Consider the following 21,930-nt stretch of genomic DNA (forward strand, 5'->3'; position numbering starts at 1 on the left):
TTTGCCTTCAATATGCTACACAGGTCAAACAGGAAAAAATTTGCTGTCAAATTTATTGGTACACCTGAGGGCAGCTTTATACAACTACTATTTTAATCCAGCAGCTTCTTTGCTTTTTTGCTAAGATTAAGTATAATGTACCTTTAGAGAGACAATAAAAGATCTCTGACTAAATCAGACAAGTAAATAAAGTTATTTAGTTGGTAGTTAAGGCTGTAGGATCACACATGAAAAGCATGACCATCCCAAATTTTCTGATGATTTGTAAAGGAAAAAAGGTAGTACTTTACACACAGAGACACACACAGAGAGATGTTAGTTAAAGTTTATGCATTAAAACACAAATAAAATCTTTCTTTTTATATTATATGATAAAGTGGATATAGAACTGAAGCCTAAATTATTCACAATTATTTATGTCACTTATATTCATAAATCAATAGTCTTGGAAAGGCTGTAGTATTTTTTATCATGCTTCCGAATTTTTAATAAATTAATTGTATTTTGTTCAATCAATTTATTTCTAATGTTAATGTATCTTCATCTATATATTTGAAAAATGTCTTAAATCATCCCTAGGTTTGCCAAACTTATATTTCATTTCAACTGAACAGGTTACACTGAAGTAAGTTCCAGTTCAAAATGTATCTATTCTAGAATCATAGAATTAAAAGAAGACAAGAAGGTAAATTTCAGTCTCATTGAACAAGAATTTCACTAAATCAACTATCACATATTTTATAAATCTTAGTTAAGACAGAATTTTACAACATGTTATACATTTCTCATTTACTTATAACTTGTCACAAAAGAAAAAAACTACTATATGTTATACTTTTATCCTCCAAACTTTGGTAATACGTTTAATATATTAGCTTAATTAACTGATTCTCATAATTAGATATATATGACATAACATAATTAAAAAGTATATACCAACATTGTATTTTGAATGTTTACTATTAAAAAAAGCCGCACTTAAAACATTGTGGTGCATAAATAAGTGCATTATAAGGTACTCCAACATTTGGAATAAGCATCAGTTTAAGAAAAAACTCAGCAGTGAAATTATTTTTAATACTAAAAACTCTGAAGCAAATGCTCCAGGAATTATTCATTCAGATGTATTAACAATACTTATTGATGATTCAATAGTGGGCTCTCTTATACACAGAAACTGAAGTGGTTGTTACTGTTCATTAGATTTCTCTGTCAGCTTTTCTCCAGGAACTCAAGATGGCATACTTATAAATTAGGTAGATTAGACTGAGACATAATGACTGGGCTAAAGTCCTTTGAGGTTTTCTGGCTGAGGATGAATCTAGGTTAGTTTAGTTCAGGGGTAGGCAACCTTGGCTCTTTTATGACTCGTGGACTTCAACTCCCAGAATTCTAGGAGTTGAAGTTCACAAGTCATAAAAGAGCCAAGGTTGCCTACCCCTGGTTTAGTTTAACACTTTAACCCAGTGTTTCTCAATCTTGGAAGCTTGAAGATGTGTGGATTTCATTTCCCAGAACTCCCCAAATAGCATGCTGGCTGGGGAGTTCTGGTAGTTAGAAGTCCACACATCTTTGAATTGCCAAGATTGAGAAACACTGTGGTGGCTCAGTGGTTAGAATGTAGTACTGCAGGCTACTTCTGCTAACTGCCAGCAGTTTGGCAGTTCGATTCTCACTGGTCAAGGTTGATTCAGCCTTCCATCCTTCCTAGTCGGTAAAATGATGGCCCAGATTGTTAGGGGCAATAGGCTGACTCTGTAAACTACTTAGAGAGGGCTGTAAAACACTGTGAAGCAGTATATAAGTTAAGTGCTATTGCTATTGCTAATCACTACAGCTACAGCAGTGTACCACATTCCAACTGGGTAAAGTTTTCCTACAGGTTGAATGGATTTTCTAATATATATGCCAGATGCATTGATTAATATTTTGCATCTTTGCATCTTTTATAAGACAGAAATCAATAACTGTATATTATTCAAGTGTCCATGATAACTGTTTCAGTGGGCTGATTTACTGACATCAACCCATATGGATAACTAAATTTTTTAAAAATACAGGGACACAGACAAGAGTTTGCACAATGAAAACTTCATTGCAGTAAAGGCATTTTCAAAAGCTTTTGTCAAAATTATGAAAACAGCATTGTGCCATTGTGATGCAACCTCTGCTCATTAGACAACAAAATGTGTACAAGATAGGCAAAGCTTGGGTTGTCATGGTGTGAACTGCTTCATTCTCATCTTCTTCTACACCTTTTCCCAGCTTCATATCTGAAGTTATATTTGGAGTTCAACTCCAGCATAATTAAAGTTTAGTCGTACTGGCTAAGAATTCTGGGAATTGGCATGTGACAGGAGACTGAGAAAATGAAAGATAAAATACTGTAGGGCTATTTTCTATGTTACAAAAACAGAGTTGTCTGCCACAACATGGTATTTTGCATTTACTCAAGAGTTTTTGAAGGGAAAGAACAGAAAAAACTAGAACAAAGAAATTATAAAGATGGGACTAAGTCACAAAGAAAGAAAATACTGAATACTATTAATATGTAATTTCATCTTAATCAATGTTCTTCTTTTAAGTTTAATTTTGACATCCAATCAATGAGTAACCAGATCAATTGACAAATTTCTTCATATTCTTTAGCAGATACTTCTAAGGCTGTGTTTTGCCTTTTATCGTTCTAATGATGTTTATAATACATTGATCAGTGATAGCAATCTTACATTTTATTAAATATTCTTTTACTTTATTAGTTGTCTAATTAGCACTAGTACTAGCTATAGCACTTAGACTTATATGCCGCTCCATAGTGCTTTACAGCCCTCTCTAAGTGGTTTACGGTGTCGGTATATTGCCCAGCAACACACATATATATGCTTTAGGGTGACATGCATCACTCTAATATAGTAAGTATGTTTATTTTCATAAACTTTGCACATAAATAGCTGATAGTTGAGGTCCAGGATATCTAGAAGACTATCTCCTCTCAATGAACAGCATTAGTAGCTGTATTGAACTCTATAGGAAAAAATTTCACTCTTGCTCTCCAAGACTTTCCCCCAGTTGTTGACAGTGCCTACTTGAAGGAGAGATTGCTATGAACACTTCAGCAGCTAGATTCTAGCTCACTATGATTGGTAACAACTTTTATCAGGTGCACAGTTGAGTTTTCACAGCTCTACCTGGAGATGCAACACAGCTCCAAGAGACTAAACTGTATTTAACACAGGGCCATTGTGTCTTTTGGCCAGCAGTGACAAAACAAATTGGATTATCTCTCTCTTCACCATTAAAGTTGTTGCTGTTTAATGCATTTTTCCTCTTTGGGAGTTGGTCTACTGCTTTTTATATTTCATTATTCCAAAATATTCATTTTATCATTATACTTATATTTTAACTGCATGTTCTCTATAACAAAATTCTTGGCATATTTACTCTTATTTTTTTTCTTTAGCCAGCACATAACTCTGTTCCACAATCTATAATAATGCCCTGGCTGACTAAATTTCACTTCTCCATCTTTTGTTTCCTATTACATTCCTGATGTTATCAAGCAAGATCCTTCAAGTTATATTCATTCTGCTTGAAGCCAGGCACTGGCAGTAAAGAATTATTTTTGCAAAACTATTCAACCCATGTTTTCCCAGGATCCCAGAGTCTGCTCCTCTGGTGCATCCCAATCACTCCAGAAGCGGTGAATACTCCAACACTGGAAGTTTTCAAGAAGAGACTGGACAGCCATTTGTCTGAAACGGTATAGGGTTTACTGCCTGAGCAGGGGGTTGGACTAGATGACTTCCAAGGTCCCTTCCAACTTTTATTATTATTATTATTATTATTATTATTATTAGTAGTAGTAGTAGTAGTAGTAGTAGTAGTAGTAGTAGTAGTAGTATACAAAAATATGGTCTTTCCAATACTCTTGAATTTGTCTATTCATCTGAAGTGGTGTCAGCACTTCAAGATAGACCAGATTAGAAAATGGATTTCTACAGGAAGACTACTACAGGTAGTCCTCAACTTATGACCACAATTGAGCCCAAAATTTATGTTGCTAAGTGAGAAATTTGTTAAGTGAGTTTTGCCCCATTTTACGACTTTTCTTGCCACATTTGTTAAGTGAATCAATGCAATATCATGGTTGTTAAATGAATCTGGTTTTCCCATTGACTTTGCTTGTCAGAAGGTTGCAAAAGAGGATCACATGACCATGGAATACTGCAACCGTCATAAATGCGAGTCAATTGTCAAGCATCCAAATATAAATCACATGACCAGGGGGATGCTGCAACGGTCATAAGTGTGAAAAATGATAACTCACTTTTTTCAGTGCCATTGTAACTTCAAACGGTCACTGTTTGCGAACTGTTGCAAGTTGAGGACTACATGTACATTTTATTGAAAGAGGCTACACATTACTATTTCAATAAAGTGTAGTAGTTCTACACTTCCTATAGAATCTGTTTTCTGATCTGGTTTATCTTATCTAAATGTAAACTTTTTTCCAAAATGATAAAACATGATTATCAGACGCTAGGTGGTGCTGCAGTTGAAGTAGATACAAGGGATTTTACCTTCTCAATAATACAAAGAAACTGTCTACATTACTCCTTCAAAATCTAGACATGGCTATCACAAAACAGCAACTGGTTCCTTTGAGCATCCAATAGGCTTTGAAATCCTGAAGGTTTTCTTTTATAGTACAGTATTACCTTTTCCAAAGAGTGAACAAGCAGCAGAAATTCTTGAGCTAACAATTTAACATTCCTACTTTTAATTATGAATGCATCTCAGAGTAAGAACTTTGCTTATAATTATCATGCTCTGAAAACAGCGAAAAAAATCTGTTCTAGTACTGCCGCTTCTTAACCATAATAATTTCAAACACTGTAGGAAGGGGAAACACCATTAAGTGATTAAGTGACCAAACATATTCATTGATAGGTCAGTACAAATACTTAGCTATCAATTCTTCCAAATAATTTATACTGCAATAATTAGCATTTAAGAGAGAACATATGTCCCCTTGTGTAAAAATAATGGAATGGTACAAAGAAGTGCACACTCCCTTTCTTTCTTACATGAAAATAATCTTGAAAAATATTATTACTATTGTTATATAGGCATGAGAAGTTTCATCTCCCAACTTCTTCAATAATTCCTGACTGAAANGAAAAGCCTGATTAAAAATTGGGAGACTGCAATGTCAGATCTATAAATAGATGCACACTTGCTTTCTCTTAAAACACATATGCATGCACACAAAGTTTTTATACACATCTTTCTACACATCTGGCATGTGTATTAAACATTATCACTGTTCCAAGTTCTCTTTGAACATGCACATTTCTTTATGTCTATGGGAAAAATTAGATATTCCAGTTTAAAAAAAGTAACTTCAAGCTATGAAATAAAATTATGAAAAAATAACTATACGAACATGTTAATGAATGTTAGCATGTTCAGTCTTTTCAAAATACTGTAGTAAAAATCAAAATATCAGTAGTGGAAAGAATGACAACATATTCGATGAGTACATAATTCTGTTCTCAATTTCTCTCTCTCTTAAATCCCTTCAAAAGGCCATTTTCACTTGAAACTTAGTTTTCCACATTTAGCAAGTGTATTTTAAAAATTCTAACCTATATTTTAAAATGCCTTCTATATCATTAATATTCAGCTTTGAACACAAAGATACTTGGTCCTCAAGAGCTATTTTTAGGTTGCTTCTACAATCCACAGTATTTTCAGGGGGTTTTTTTGGGGGGGGGAGGGAAATTGATAGAATTCATTTAGTTATTATGAAGATATCTAAATAATATCACTGCTAAACTACATTACAATATAGAGCAATATCCAATTTTCGTAGCAATCTACACAAACACAACTGACCTGTGTTGCTATTTTTCCATAAAACACAACTGTATTATCCTTACATTGGGAAATACTGTAGCTAAGTGGAAGGGGACCCAATATGATACAAACTGAGACTAAAAGCATGTATACAAAGGATAAAGATCTATCAACCATCAACCAAATCAAAACAATTTTATATTTTTAAATGCAGACTGAGACCAAGAACATGCACCCAAGTACCATAATAATAAACAGCTTATTAAGTCGACAAGCCAAACAAAATCTTTAAAAATCAAACCATAGCACAGTAACTTACCTTCCATCCAGACAGTCAGGCAATGGCACAAAGCAGATGATTGTCCCTCCTGTCTCCCTCCTCTCTGAGCTGTGCAATTTGCTAGCCAGAGCAACCATGTTCTATTTGTGTTATTGTGACCTCAGAGCCAGCATATCTTGTACAACCTAGGTGGGTCAGTGATTGGGCCCTGACCTCATCATCCTTGGCTGTGTGCAAGTGGGGGTCATGGTGCAAAGTTGTAAAGGTTCGCTCAAATGTTTTTCTTTCACATATTTTCCTTAGCAGCTACACTTATTATCTTTGGAATATGGTACACTCATTCTCAGTTGAGAACACCAACAGATTTGCCATGCTTGCGACAAGTTGCTTAGAATAATGTTTTTGCATACATTTAATGTAGAAAATACCTCTCTGCAGCTGCAACTGTTACAGGGATGGTTAGAACAAGTAGGCAGGCAGTACAAACTTCAGTAAAACTTGAAGACACGGCATGCTTTTTCTATTCTATTTTATTCATGCACTACCCACACTCCGTCAGTAGAACCAACTGACTGCTCTGATCTTTCTTGCCAATATCTTCTATGCATAACCAGAGGAAAAACTGGAACTTTCATGACATTTTTATAAACATATTTTATAATTGCATCCTAGGCAGAATTAGAAAGAAAGTTCACTCTATATGTTGGATACTTGATTGTTTCATATTTCACATTTAACAACATGTCTAGAAGATCCAACAAATCATATTTTATAAGAAGACTGATTATAGAGAGTAAATTTTCACAGAATCCATGTGAAATATATTATTCTGTCTATAATTTCTAAGGAAAAGGAAAGGGGTCTCTGCGGATTTTACTCCATGAATCATAACCAAATATAAAGGGTGGCACTCATTTCCGTTTCAAGAGCGGTTGAGCTAGAGCTGTCCAAGGCATTTCTGTGATCATGAGGCCAGCATGACATCACGGAGCACTGTTTCCTCCCCACTGAAGCGGTAACCTCTAAAGAGAAAGTTAAAACGAGACGAGATCACTGTGACACTGATCATTCTATCATTCTACCTGCCTCTAAAAGCTTTGAGCAATCTGTTCTAGGTTCTATCTTCTTGGGCAGCATCGCTTGCAAATCAGCAGCAACAAGGATCTGATGCTTCAAGAATCTATTTTTTTTTCTTTTTAAGTGAGGTTAGCCACAAGCATTAATCATCTAATCACTCATTCTGTTTCCTAGTTGAAAAAGCCAATGTGCTGGGTGGTGCATTTAATCACAAGTCGAAGAGCAGACTTGCACCCCAGATTTGTTTTGTGGTTATATAATCAGACTGCTAGAAGTTTCTCTCCCTTGGAGATGGACCAGGTGGATGGTCTATTTATGAAATGCCCAACAGCCACAGATTCATTAAAATGAGCTCCATCTGTAGAAAACAAGGTAGCATCAGCATCACTGCTGTCCTCTTGGCCTTTTACTGAAGAGGCATGTACTTTGTTTTGGTCAGTAACAGATGGTGTAAGTAGTTGTCTGTGATTCAAAGGGTCCCTTTGGTCTGTAGGAAAATCTCGGGTGGTCAAAGTGCCACTGAGTGAGTGCTTTGTTTCATTTTATTCCTGATCACAATGATTACCATCTTCTGTTCTTGGACTTTATATTTTCCTCACAGTGATTTCAGAAAAACAAACTAACCTTGGGGAGTTCTGCTGGTTTCTCTTCCTTCCTGTTTTCTGTTTTCACTTATGAGCACCACTATAAAAATTTTGCGCCTTTTTCCCACTGCTGCTTGAAGTTGTCATTTTAAAGTGGTCTAGATGACCATCCTTGAGTGTCTCAGAATGGAAGGTTTCTAATCCAACCCTCAAAACCTTGAAGGAAGTTTATTAATGGCATGTTGTTCTATGCCACAGCCAGTAAACTATTTATATATTATATTATATTATATTATATTATATTATATTATATTATATTATATTATATTATATTATATTATATTATATTATATTATATTATATTATATTATATTATATTATATTATATTATATTATATTATATTATATTATTATATTATATTATAATATTACATTACAATACTATACTATACTATACTATACTATACTATACTATACTATACTATACTATACTATACTATACTATACTATACTATACTATACTATTATATTATATTATATTATATTATATTATTGTTTTACATTGGATGGTTGCATGTTTTTCAATCCCAGTCAAACGTTTATTTAATAATTTATGGTTAAACAACTCATGGCTTAATGTAATTTATGTTAAATGCAGCCAAATTAAGAAAAAAGCCTCTGGTGTGGGTGGGTGTACTTGTAGACATAAAATACCCAGAAGATGTAGGAGCAAATGGACCCCTTAGTCCCCCAGAAGAAAGCTAGCTTCAAGATAAGGTAAAGCTTATTCCTGTTCCAAAGATATAATCATACAATTGTACTAAGAAAAAAATTAAAAATGAATTATAAGGACAACACGAATAAGTTGATAGTTGTGAGAATGAGCACCTTCCTTTGCTTACATCAAATGAGAATACATTTATCAATTGGAGTTTAAAATTTTGTCAGGGGAGGTGAACATGGCACATTTACATAGACTATGGCTTTTATTAAATATTAGAATTTTATCACAATTTTCCTCACATTGAGGAAAAACAGTATGAAAGGCATTGACTGGAAAAATCTGAATTTCTCCGGTTTGGTAGATGTTCATGAAAATTGGAAATTGTACCTTTTTCTGTCAGCTAATGGAAAAAAATCTATACCAATCTTCTTTGATGACCTTTAATAAAGTCAGAACATTATTCTTTATAGAAGGTAATCAAGAGTTTACTGCATTGGTTTAGTGACCTCTTTAACACTGTTAAAAGAATTCCAGCTGATGACTGTAGAACTTGTCCTAGAGTTTTTTTGTTTTTTTTAAAAAAAAAGCTAAACAGAAATATACATGAAAATATTAAAGCACTTTTCATATTTTTAAAAAAAATCCAATACTGTAGCTTTCAATATTTATCCTTCAACTTCTCTATGCTACTTGTTGACACACGGTTACATATTTCTATATTTACGTGCAGTTTGTTTCTTTTTTAAAAAAGGAAAGGATTGTAAAATGTTGCCTACAGATCTGCATTTCTTATAGGTGCCAATATACACTACAAACTTGCATGCACACATAAAAGAAAAAATGAGAAGAAGAATCTGCCATGCTATATTTCACATTCTTTTTAAACAAACATAATACAGTTACCAGAAAGAGACTGTAACAGGCTCTGATAAGATCCTATTGCAAAATATTTTAAATTATCAAAATGCTTTCTGAGTCAAAAATCCTGCTTTTGTCTGGCACTTTTTCCTGTGCTCTTACTCTAATGATACACGTTCAATTACTGCTGAAAAGAAAAGAATCAAATCAGAAACCTGTAGTTTGCCATATAATTACTGATTCTTCCCCATGGTGACTGACCTTTGTAAGACCGATACCAAGACCTGAAAGGCTAAAATGATAGATATTCACAAGGTTTAAAACATATAACACAATTACAAAGACTTAAAGCGGGCATGACATAAGCGTGGACCTTATGTTCTTGCATTTTATGTCTGAACCCAGAATGTAGTAGCTGGATTTATTCAGAATGAGGGTAATTCACAAGCCACTGAAATGCAATGTTTTGTTGTACAATAAAGGTAAACACCACATTTGAGCCCATTATACAGCTATTACTTTTACCTGTAATATCAATCTTTTCTAGGAAGTTTTTTTGGTTACTCTCATCTTCCCACCAGCTTGTGATTTTTGTATGTGAATACAAACAATAATGAAACACATTTCAAACTCACAGTGATCAGACCACTTTGTTTTCTTTTCAAGTCCCATTCCCTTTACTTTTTCATTTTTTGTCATCTCTTATTTATTGATCTAAACTGTCCATTACAGTTCATTACAAAGGATCCTACTGTGAACTTTAGTAAAATACGCTGTTACTCTCTGTTTATTTGCCAGAGAAAACAGCAACTTTATCTTGAGGCTCTGTATTTAAAGTCAGCAAAAACTTGCCAGCAAAACATAACCAACTTGGCTATTAATCCCAAGAGAATACACAAAGGCACAGGCACAGACACACAGACAAACTAGATCTAGATAATTATTTTAAATCACTGCCTCTCTTTTAATGATAGCAATAGCAATAGCACTTAGACTTACATACTAGTCCATAGTGCTTTACAGCACTCTCTGAGCAGTTTACAATGTTGGTATATTGCCCCCAACAATCTGGGTCTTCATTTTACCGACCTCGGAAGGAGGGAAGGTTGAGGTAACCTTGAGCCAGTCAGGACTGAACTCCTGGCTGTTGGCAGAGTTATACTGCAATACTGTATTCTAATCACTGCCCCACCAGGGCTCTTAAAATGATAAAATTCTATTAAAGTAATCGATCAAGGATTGCTTATGAGTACTATGTAAATGAGTCTACAGATAGTCCTTGACTTATGATCATTTGTTAACAAACATTTGACGTTACGATGGTGTTGAAAAAAAGTGATTTACAACTGGTTCTTGCATTTACAACCATCAAAGTGTCCGTTGGTCACATGATCAAAATTTGGGTGCTTGGCAACCTGTATATATTTACAATAGTTGTAGTTCCCAGAGTCATGTAATCATCATTTGAGATCTTCCAGAGGTTTCCAATAAGCAAAGTCAATGGTGGAAGCTGGATTTGCTTAATGATTGTGTGATTTGCTTAATGACCACAGCAAAAAAAGATCATAAAATGGGGCAAGACTCACTTAACAACAGCATCCCTGAGCAATGGAAGTCCCGGTCCCATTTTTGGTTGTAAGTCGAGGACTATTTGTAAATTCTAATGGTTTGTTTCCTATGGCCTTTGCTGAACACATCACCACCTTCCGTTTCCAAAATTATTTCCTTCAGCAGAAAAAATTATCATAAAACCCAACAAACCCTTTTCTTAGTAAGAGACTTTCCTTCTAAAACATGGATTAATCTGTTTCTTCTTTGCTAACAAATTACAGATATATTTCTAAGTCTTTATTCTTCTATGCAAAAATATATGTAACATGTTTTACAGAATATTATTTTCTGTACTCTCTATATTCTGAATGTTTACCTTGCTTTTCTGGGCTATTTTTCGCTCGTGAATTATAGGAGGTTTTATCACTACAGGAAAATGATCTGTCTTCACAATCATCTACAAAGTCTTTGAACACTGGAGAAGTCTAAAACAAAAGAAATAAAACAGTATTTAAAAAATTATTCCAATACTTTTGCATAATTACAATAGTAAATGCAAATTCTGAAATGAGCTTCTCTCAGCTCCTGCCTTAATATATATTGAAACTAATTAACCAATAGACATTGTATTGGTTTCACATTTTTATTTGTGTGAGAATTCTGAAAATTAAGATCTCATTATTACTGTTCGTTCGGAAAGTCTACAAGTCCCTCAGATCAATTGCTCATCAAAGACCTAATATGACCAACATTCATTAGTTTTAGGCCGGTGCAAATTGTTTGCCAAAGCATGCCTCACAATCCATTCCTCAATGTTGTGAAGAAGCTCAGAGATCCTCCTGAAGAATTGCTTTGGCCTGTGCAGTATATTCACAAAGCACTTGAACAATGTGCATAGAACTATTCCAGAACTGTAAAACACTTGTTACTAATTGATATCAATGTCTGAGTCTGAACATTCAAGAGATGCTTGGATTATTCTGGTTTCCAGATGTTAGTAATAGCCCTAGAACAAACATGTCAAACTCGTGACGTCACATGACGTCACGCAACGTATCGGAGCTTTTTTGCCATTGCCGGCAATGGGGTGGGTGCGGCTCCGGTATGATGAAACCAGCCCACGGGCCGGCAGTTTGACACCCCTGCCCTAGAAAAAGCAAAAACTAACCATTTCTGATAAAAGAGATGTAAGCAAATACAGCCATTTACTACCTCAACAAGATCTTCTTCAAAATGGATACAGTTCTGGAGTAAAGTATTAGCCCCCTTGTATTTTCTGAATTGTGGCATATTATTGCAGAATGCCACCAAAATGATTGCAGCACTAATGATGTTACTAGTTGGGTAATAACACGTTTATCTCCCAGATAAACCAGACAGGAAACACAACTAGATGAGCTAATTCTTACTTATTATAAGGCTACGTTGATAAAATCTTGCACGTATGAAGGTATAAACTTTCCACTGCCACTTTTATCCCTCTGAACAATAAGGGTGGAGCCTTCCTAAGCCTTCCTCTCTTGTCTGATTGTTTCTTAGGCAGCATCTCTCTCCCTCATCCCCCAAGATCACCCACACATTCCATTATATGTCTGCAAACAAACAACCAAGCTTAGAGAGCACCAAGAACTCCAATGAATGTTATAAGGATCTTATTGATAAATAAAAGGAGTGACTTGAGCAAATTAGAGTAAAGTTTGCTGCTTGTTTTATTTATCTCATAAAAAAGTCATCTACTGAGCAATGTGCCTGTATGAAAAAAAACAACTGTTCAATCAATGCCATTAAAATGATAACTGGGGCAGGTGTGGGTATTTTTTTAAACAATGAGGGCAAAGACAATCTTGCCTGATATCAATCTCTCAAAATCTGGCTCCTTTCACCCCAATGATGTACTCATACCCCACCCAAAATGAATTTCTGAAGATTCACATTAAAAAAGTATATGATGCCTAATTGTCTTGAAATAGATACAGTCTTATTTCAAAAGTTCTGGGACTTAATTGGTCCAGGAAAGTGGAGATTTAAAATAATGAATCTTCTCAAGAATAGCTATCCTGTCAAAATCATTCCAAAAGAATAGACAAAGTCCACAAGGAACTTCAGAACTTCCAGAGATCAACAGGGTCCTTTTATCCTGGCTGAAGTTAATATTTATGATTTCACTATGAGAAAAGCACCACATATAAAAGAATTCATGAGAGAATAAGAAAGGGAAAACCATTATTCACTAAGAACATTGTCTCAAATTTTCTAAAAATGTGCCTGAATGATTCACCAGGCTTCTGTGAGAAATTTCTATGGAAAAATAAGTCAAAAATAGAACTTTTCAGACTCTAGGTGTATCATTATGTCTGGCAGAAACCAAGCATGAATTTCATTATAAAATTTCCAACAAATTCATAAGAATGGTCAAAAATGGAAGTGTCATGGAACAGGGATATTTTGCTTTCTCAGACAATTTGACATTAGCAAAAACATGAAGTCAGCTTTTCATTAGATTATTTTATAAGATAATATCTGTTTGCCCACTGAAACTGAAACAGAAGTGGCTCATGCACCAATTCGGTGACTACTAACATGCAAACAAAGGAATGAGGAAGTTTTGGGTTTTTTGAAACAGCCAAATCAATGTCCAGAACTTAAATCTCAGAGAAACGCTGTCAGGACCTGAAATACGTTTGTTAGAAAATTCTTAAAAGTTCCTGAGGTAAAGAAGTTTGCCACAGAACGGGACAACATTGCTAAATAGTGATGTAAGAGACCTATCAATAAAGACAGAAAATGTTACAGTGTTGCATTTATTACAGCCTAAGATGATGCGATACAACCACTTACTGAACCTAAGAGGGAAATTATGTTTTATTTTTATTTTTTCCTGTTTATTATATTGTTATAAATCTTGATACACTGTATTATTTTAATAAAATAATTTTATATTACTGTTTAATATAATGAGAGATTATTGACATTCTATTAGATAACTCAGAACATTGCAAATAGACAACAAGAAAATATTCTACCATTATTAATTACAATTTAGGATCTCAATATTAGAAGCCTTAAAATGATTTGGCTTTTTCATGCAAAGTTGAATGTAACATTAAGAAAACTTGCTGCAACTCACATCAAAGTATTTTGTTAAAAGATTTTCTGGGTAGTTATGTTTTCACTTCAGCATCTCATATGTCAGATAACTTTATGAATTAAACATAATAAAGACCAATCTGAAACGCTAATAACATTCAGTGACGAGAATATGAAAAAATGTAAACAATCCAAAAGAGGGAAGTATTTTTTCACAAAGCTATATGAAATAAGATTTATTCATCTCCTTAAGTTTTAGAAATTGTTTTATACCTTGCTTCAAATTAATGCATGTAGACATTCTGACTGGTTATTGACTAGTAATCAGGACATACATCTTTCAGAAAATAATCAAAAAAGTCTTTTCAGCAAGCACATAATATGATCTATATGTAAAAATATTACTATACATACATAAATACAATTTCTTCATCTGCAAATCATTCACCAGGTGTCATTCCCTGGCATTACCCAAACACGCAAGAAGTAACATACTGACCGGGCTTTCTTCTTTATGATTCTCCAAAATCAATAGGGTACCAAATATGTCTTTCACTTCTTGTCTGAGTAAAATGTGGTGCTTTTGCAAGAATAAGATATGTTTGCTTAAACGTTCCCAAATCTTAGTAAAATAAGAAGCCAATTCAGATCTAGATAAAACAGAAAAAAGTTTTCATTTAAAATGCTCGGTTGACATGAGATATTGTTTATATAGAACTGAAATATGGAATAATATATGGAATCAGCCCAGTCGGGCGTCCCCCCCCCAGTATACGCATAAGAGGTAGCAAGCATGTGGGGGCCGACAGTGTCCGGCAGCAGCCGTAGCCCATTGGCCTCTTTGCTGGCGCACTCTCGGGCTGCGCATCCTGTGAGTTGATTACTGTCCAAGCAGCAGGCGGAGGCAGATACGCAGGGGGGAAGGTAGGCAATTCGGATGCGCTGCATGGGCATCTTGCTCACGGGAAGCTCATGCAGCAGCATCGGCAGCAAGCAGAGCCAGAGGCACAGGGGGGAGGCAGGCGATCCGGATGCGCCACGTGGCTGCCTGGCTCATGGGAGGGTCACACGGTGGCATCAGCAGCAGACAGAGGCACAGGAGAAAGGGTAGGGGATCCTGATGTACCGTGCGGTCACCTGCCTCAGCACAGCCATGGGAAGCTGAAAGGCCTCCCCGTGACTCTGCCGACTGCCGCCGCCACCGTGTGAGCCTCCCACAAGCCAGGCAGCTGCACAATGCATCCAGATCTACTGCCTCCCGCCCGTGCCTCTGCTTAGCCTGCTGCTGGTGCCGTCGCATAAGCGTCCTGCGAGCCAGGTGGCCACGAAGCATATCCGGATCATCTGCCTCCCCCCACGCCTCTGCTTGGAGGGATGGCCTGGTGGTCATAGTGCTTGGACTTACCTGCGCTGCACGGGCTATGGCTGTTGTTGGATACTATTGGCCCCTACTGGTCACGCCCAACCCTAGGCTTATTTTTGGGGTAGGGCTTATTTTAGGAGCATGCTAAAAATGAGGCTAGGGCTTATTTTCTGGTTGGGTCTTATTTTCGGGAAACACGGTTTTTATAGACTGATTAGGTCATTGAGATGTTTGTGCTTTTACTGTGTGTTTTATTTTATTTTTTGCTATCTTTGTGTTGTGTTATGGTGTAAATTGCCAAGATTCACTTTCTGAGTTTGGCAGAATATAAATACAATGCACACAAAAAAGGCCATGGTTAGCAAAAACTAAACTGAGAGTTTTACCATTCACTTAATAGCTATGTAATCCAGTTATGCAATTAGTAGTTGATTTATTGTATCTTCTGGTGTCTTCTCAAGAGTCTTAGCCTTTCAAGGCAGTCCAGACCAGAAGCACAACCAGGAGCATCAGCATGATCTTTACTGTAAGGTTACATTGAACAGAATCTTACAAGACTGAGAATATTTCTCCCATCCTCTCTTTTTAGTCACCAGAAAACTAAAGGGGGTCATCCCTTTTGAAAAATGTCTCATGTTTTCCCCCCACCTGCAGACTGAGCTGCCTCTTGTCAGATGTTGTCCAAGCTGCGGATCTTCCTCCTGTCTCCCAAGGTCATTCCCACATACCATCACATCTGAGAACATTATTCATTAAGATATTTTGACATATTATTTTGGATTCAATATATAATTCAAATGACTAGAAATATCATATTTTATCCTAAAAAAGTTGAACAATTTTTAAAGAAGTGAAATAGCTGGGAATTGAAACTGGTTCTTATAGAACGTTCAGGCAGAAGCAAATACATAGGAAAATGCATTCAAATTCAGGAACATGGATAGTCAGTGGGGAAACTGGCAGGAAATTGTAAATCCCAGTCATGTGACATCGTGCTTAACAACCAAAAACAAATTGCTTAAGAACCACAACCAGAATTGGCATGGTCCCATGATTTTTGACTTTATGACTACAATGGAGTTCCTGGTCCCAGTTACGGTCATATCTGTACTTTCAAGTAAATTATCAACTAAAGCTTGAGTAGATAATCAAGAAATGAAAATGCCTATAATTTTGAAATCTGAACACATAGTAAACCAATTAGGGCAGAATCTCAGAAATATTTATTATTCATCAAATGTATATGATTGTCCATCTCATAGAAAGCAACTCTTGGCAGCATACAACAATCCAAATTTACTTCCCTCAGCTCCCACCTGTGGGCTGTGTTATCTCTTGTCATGCACACTGAACGTCTGCCAGGTCTGTTTCTCACAATCTCTCACATGAGTCTATTTGAGGAGAACTATATGTGCAATAATGTATTTGAGGGAGTTTTCCGTATTAAGAATAGTGAGCTAGTAATAGATTAGGTATATGTGTATGTGTGTTTACCTATGCACATGCTGACAGATGCACTGCCAAAAGCCTAAATGAACACTTTATGTATTCTCAGACACCTAAAAGCTGCCTAGCCCTGGTCTTAGCTATTGCTCTTTGCTTATTATCTAGGCTTTTCTTTTTCGTATTCATCTCTTTCCTTTCAAAGTTCCTATTCTATACATTCTTACCTGGGAATAAGTCAGTGAGACTTATATCAAAGTAAACATGTACAGGATTGTCCTATAAAACATATTTATTTCTATATTTTGAATAGTTAAACTATAACCTGATGCATGCAACTCTCTTGAAGTGCTTTGATTTCGTATCATATACAGCATGTGATTTATACGAATGATGACTGTGAACATTAAGTGACCATACCTGCTTTGTTCTTCATTCAGTCTTTCCCTTTTGTCATTAAACATTCTATCTTGTAAAAGGCATCCATTCATTGTAGTTTGCAATAATTTCTGAAGTTGATAAAGGACCAGTGCTTCACATGCATCAAAGTTTTCTTGTGCCAAACTGACACCTTTATTACAGAGTCTATAAACAAAACAGGTACTTAAAAACAGGTAGTTAATTATATTCTATTTTTATCAATGAAATTTAAAACACTATTAATATATTGATCAAATATGAATAGGTCAAGGTGTATGCATGCACCAACTTCTTCACCTGTGCCACCCTAACAACCAAAGAAACTTCTTTGATTCCACATCTGATAACTGATATTTTACCCAGCTGAAATAATAGAAATAACTGGCAATGGGGGAAAGTTCCGATATGTCACGCGACGTCAAGTGACATCGCGAGTTTGATATGTCTGTGATAGACCATTTAGGACCTTTTTCATAGTCAGCATTTCTGTTTCAAGATCTGAGCTCACTACCTCAAGGTAACACATGCAAAGCTAGACTATGAGCCTGCAATGGCAACACTGTCAGGTGTGAAGAATATATAATAATTCTTTCAACAATTCCTAGGAGGAATGAGGGAAAAAAGAGTCCTGGACTAGAGTGTGGTCAATGCAAACACTCTGGGTCTGACTTGTAATCTACCAAAATAAATCAGAATAATGAAAACGTAACTGCATTGCCAAACATAAGGTCTTTTCCATTTAACAATTTTTAAAAAGTATATTAATGAGGAATCAATAACTTTAAAACAATCAAATTGTTCCTGCAATGTTGTTATAAACAGATCCTAGCCACAGATTACTAAAGTAAGAATGACCATTCCAAAAAACAGACTATTTACCTTAAATAGAAGGCAAAGTTACTAAATGTTATAGTGAGTTCCCAAATTTGGGAAGGAAGTGAAAGGTACACCAGTCTGTGCTTTCCTATCTTCCTCCAGTTTAACAAAATAATATTGTTCTTTCTCCAAAATCAGTGATAATTATAAGTGCTGAAAAGCCTCTTTTGAGAGCTCTAATCATTTGAACTCCATTTCATATGAACCCTGAAACATACTATGCATACCTCGTTGTTAAAACATCTTTACATTATTATTCCAAACAGACCAATTTTGAAATGAGAACAATCCAGGATTTTTGTGGCGGAGGAGTAATCCGAAATAAATTCAGATGAAGTTATCAAAGCCACAATCAGAATAGTTATATAGGTAGCATGCTAACATTTCACATTAAATGAAAATAGCCTTGACCTTATGAGCTTCTCTAGTTCTGCTGTATTAGCAGTTTCTCTCTGGTATAATGCCGGGCATTCAGAAGGTACTTTGGCCACCAGTTCTTCTATGAAAGCTAAGACATGACAAAATCCTTCAAATGATAGACATTCTCTGCAGAAATAAGAAAAAATGCATTTCATGCAATAGCAAGAACAAATTGTTTAACAATCTACTAAAATATTGATATTAAAATAGGGCATAGTAATATAAATGGGGTAGTAGAAGCACTTTTGCTGTATTTCATTGTATATATGCCCTCTCTGGATTATACCAAGAAGCTGAGCTATATCATCTGAAAATACTTTTGCTCATCCCTTTTTTGTGACATTTAGATAGGGACACAACAGTGTGATAAATGTTGTATGAGGCAACATTATCATATTGTGTAGGGTTTATCTTCACGAGCAGCAATCAACAAAACAGAGATAAGAAATTTGCAATGTGAAACTGGCATCGTATATACTGGGAATCCCTAAATGTCAAAGAAAGAAAAAAGAATGAAACATACAAACCTGTATCAACCATAGCTCAAGTTTTCATGTCAGGATTATATATCATAAGTTTGCAGAATTCATGTAACTAGTAAAACATTGCCCTGGTTTGGTGTATAAAAAGTTCTGCTAGACTATTGTAGCACAAGTAATTTATCTGATAATGTTTATTTCTATGTGTAACATGATTAGCAAAGAAATGTAATAAATTTTAGAGCCACATTTGGCCAATAGTGCAATGACATTGCAAACTTTGTTTGAAGCAGCTCAGCATTTGGCTATTTTTAATTTAAAACAACCAAAACGTATGATAACTATGTGAATGTAAAAAGCTAATGGGTCCCTACAGGTGGAAAACATAACTGCGATTTATGGGGAATTATAATAATGGGATGCCTCTATAATGATGCAAATTAAGATTTAAACATTTTACACAATGGAGTATTGCTAATCCTTTTATAGAGGTGTAAATAGCTATTCAGATTTTTATTTCAGACTGCCAGCTTTGTTCAAGCAGAACTCTATAAAGCAAACACACAGCTGGCCTATAAACTATAGTACAAAAACTATATTCAGAGATCCTACCAAGCTTCTAAAATATTTACAACTTTAATGCATAGTGTGCACGATTCACACAGCACTGTAAAATATTTAAGTTACTGAAAATGATTCCCATAACAGTAAGGGTGAACACTGAAAAATGAAGGTGGTGTGGGAGTGAAGTTTTGAGTTTTAAACCAATACACACTGAACCAGTAAGAACACACAGGCAGTTCAACGGGGCTTTTCATTGCGCTGAAGTCTTACAAAATCTCTATTTCAGCTAGGTCATTCCCTATTGTGCTCCTCCCTCTGGGTGGTCTTTCCAGGGTGCCACTTGAAGGGAATACATTAATAAAAAAGAAGGGGAAGGAAAGGACACATAAATAAAGAAAAGCAAAATGGATGACATGATGCAGCAGGCTATGGATCAGGGGTCAGCAAACAAGGGGTCTTTCTCTTTACAGGTTGCTTCCTGGAAACAGTCTGATTAAGCTGACAGCTTGAATTATGTGTTACATTTTGTAATGCACAATCCATCTGTGCTAAGTCCTCTTGAATGCAGCTGAAGCAACACAAGCAAAAGGTCTCTGCCTTGTTCCTTCTTAAACCTAAGCTTGAAATACTCATTATTTTCCTAAGTGCGAAGTCGAAGAGTCTGGACTTGCTAAAGCTCTAAATGAAGCACAGGTTAGTGATGGGAATTGACAAAGGGCAAAACAAGGTTCTCCCTCAGTTTGACAATACTGACACATCAAAAGTTTTGAAAGATCATACACTATTTAATAGATTGTCCATTGATTTATTTCCCATGGTAGAAGTAGCAATATTAATAGGCCAATGGCTACATGGTAGCATGAGACTAATAAGTTCTCATAAGATGTCATTATGAGGCTTGTTGCTGGTTCCACTCTTAAATTTTAAAATAAAGATGTGGTGGTAGGATAGGATTCAGACGGATCAATAGAGGCATCTATGAAAACCAACAGCAGAACTTTAAAAATACGTGTGGAAAAAGCCCAGTGAACAAGATTCAGAGAGATTCAATTTAGAGAGATTTAATTACAATTCAGTATATTGTTAATGCTGCTTTAGGAAATGGTCTAGTTCAATACCTAATTGCAATCTTAAATAGTACTGACTGAGGGTGGGGGAATGCATATTTAAAATATATAAAATTATAACAACTTACATAAAGTGTTACTGTCACTTGCAACAGCATACCATTTCGATTGACGCAGAAAAAAATATAATAAAGGCTACACAGATAGTTCTCGACTTATGATCACAGTTGGGACCAGAATTTTCAGTGCTAAGCAAGGCGGCTGTTTAGTTAATTGTACTCAATTTTAGAACTTTTTAGCCAGGGTTGTTAAGCAAATCACTGTAGTTGTCAAGCAAATTGTGTGTTTTTCAAGCAAATCTGACTTCTTCCGTTGGCTCTGCTTGTCAATGGCTGGGCGGGAAGGTCACAAATGGTGATCACATGATCCCAGGATGCTGCAACCATTGTAACTACTCGTTGGTTGCCAAATGCCTGAATTTTGATGGTGGTAAATGTGAGGATGGGTCACTAAGTCCCATTTCTTTAATGCCATTGTAACTTCAAACAGTTGCCAAACAAATGGCTGTAAGTCAAGGACTACTGTATATAATAAAAGCTACATATATAAAGTGTTATTTTTATTTCTAAATGATATCTAGCAAAATGTAAAATACTAACTGAACTATGTTTTTAACATCGTGAAAGTTAATCAATTCTTTAATTCCATTCAACCTTAATTCATAAATACATTTGTTTATTCCATTTACATCTTGCTGCAATCCAAAGTGACTCTTGGCATGTCTGTCACAGTGATTCAGTTATAATTAAAGAGATTTAAGGAAGATTTAAGGAAGACGACATCCTGTATACTATTAATATTTTCAACTCCCTCATAACAAACCTGAAGTTGCTTGTCAACACATTATCTTGCAAATACAATTTAAAAGGGTCAGAAAAGAAGAAAAATAAATATAACCAGCAAGTAATTATAAAGTATAAAAATATACAAGAGCCACAGACATAGGTTTCATATCAGCTCTAAATATATTTAACTGCTAAGATTTAATGCAGTGGTTCTCAACCTTTTTTATGCCGCGACCCCAACCGGTCGTAAGTCGAGGACTAAACCGGTCGTAAGTCGAGGACTACCCAACCGGTCGTAAGTCGAGGACTTTCCCTGCCCGGGAGTGCCGCGCATGCGTGGTTCCGCCCCCTGCGCCGGCCGAGGCGTAGCTGGCAAGCGGCAGAGACGGAGCAGGCCGACCACCAGCTGGCCCAGCCCAAGGGAGGTAAGGCA

At 35.7% G+C, this 21,930-nt stretch overlaps 1 protein-coding gene across 1 annotated transcript in view; it reads right to left on the reverse strand.

Annotated features, from left to right (window-relative positions):
* KIZ (kizuna centrosomal protein) overlaps nucleotides 1-21,930 on the reverse strand; it is a 58,409-nt gene that overhangs the window by 13,673 nt on the left and 22,806 nt on the right. Inside the window, exons 7-10 of the mRNA XM_015827137.1 lie at nucleotides 18,534-18,668; nucleotides 17,247-17,411; nucleotides 14,520-14,670; nucleotides 11,310-11,418 (exon numbers count right to left, since the gene is read on the reverse strand). Coding sequence (XP_015682623.1) covers nucleotides 11,310-11,418; nucleotides 14,520-14,670; nucleotides 17,247-17,411; nucleotides 18,534-18,668 — 560 coding nt within the window. The remainder of the gene's footprint in view (nucleotides 1-11,309; nucleotides 11,419-14,519; nucleotides 14,671-17,246; nucleotides 17,412-18,533; nucleotides 18,669-21,930) is intronic.

This window comes from Protobothrops mucrosquamatus, unplaced genomic scaffold (genome assembly GCF_001527695.2).
Source record: "Protobothrops mucrosquamatus isolate PMUCROS unplaced genomic scaffold, P.Mucros_1.0 scaffold_213, whole genome shotgun sequence".
In the NCBI taxonomy this organism is placed as follows: Eukaryota; Metazoa; Chordata; class Lepidosauria; order Squamata; family Viperidae; genus Protobothrops; species Protobothrops mucrosquamatus.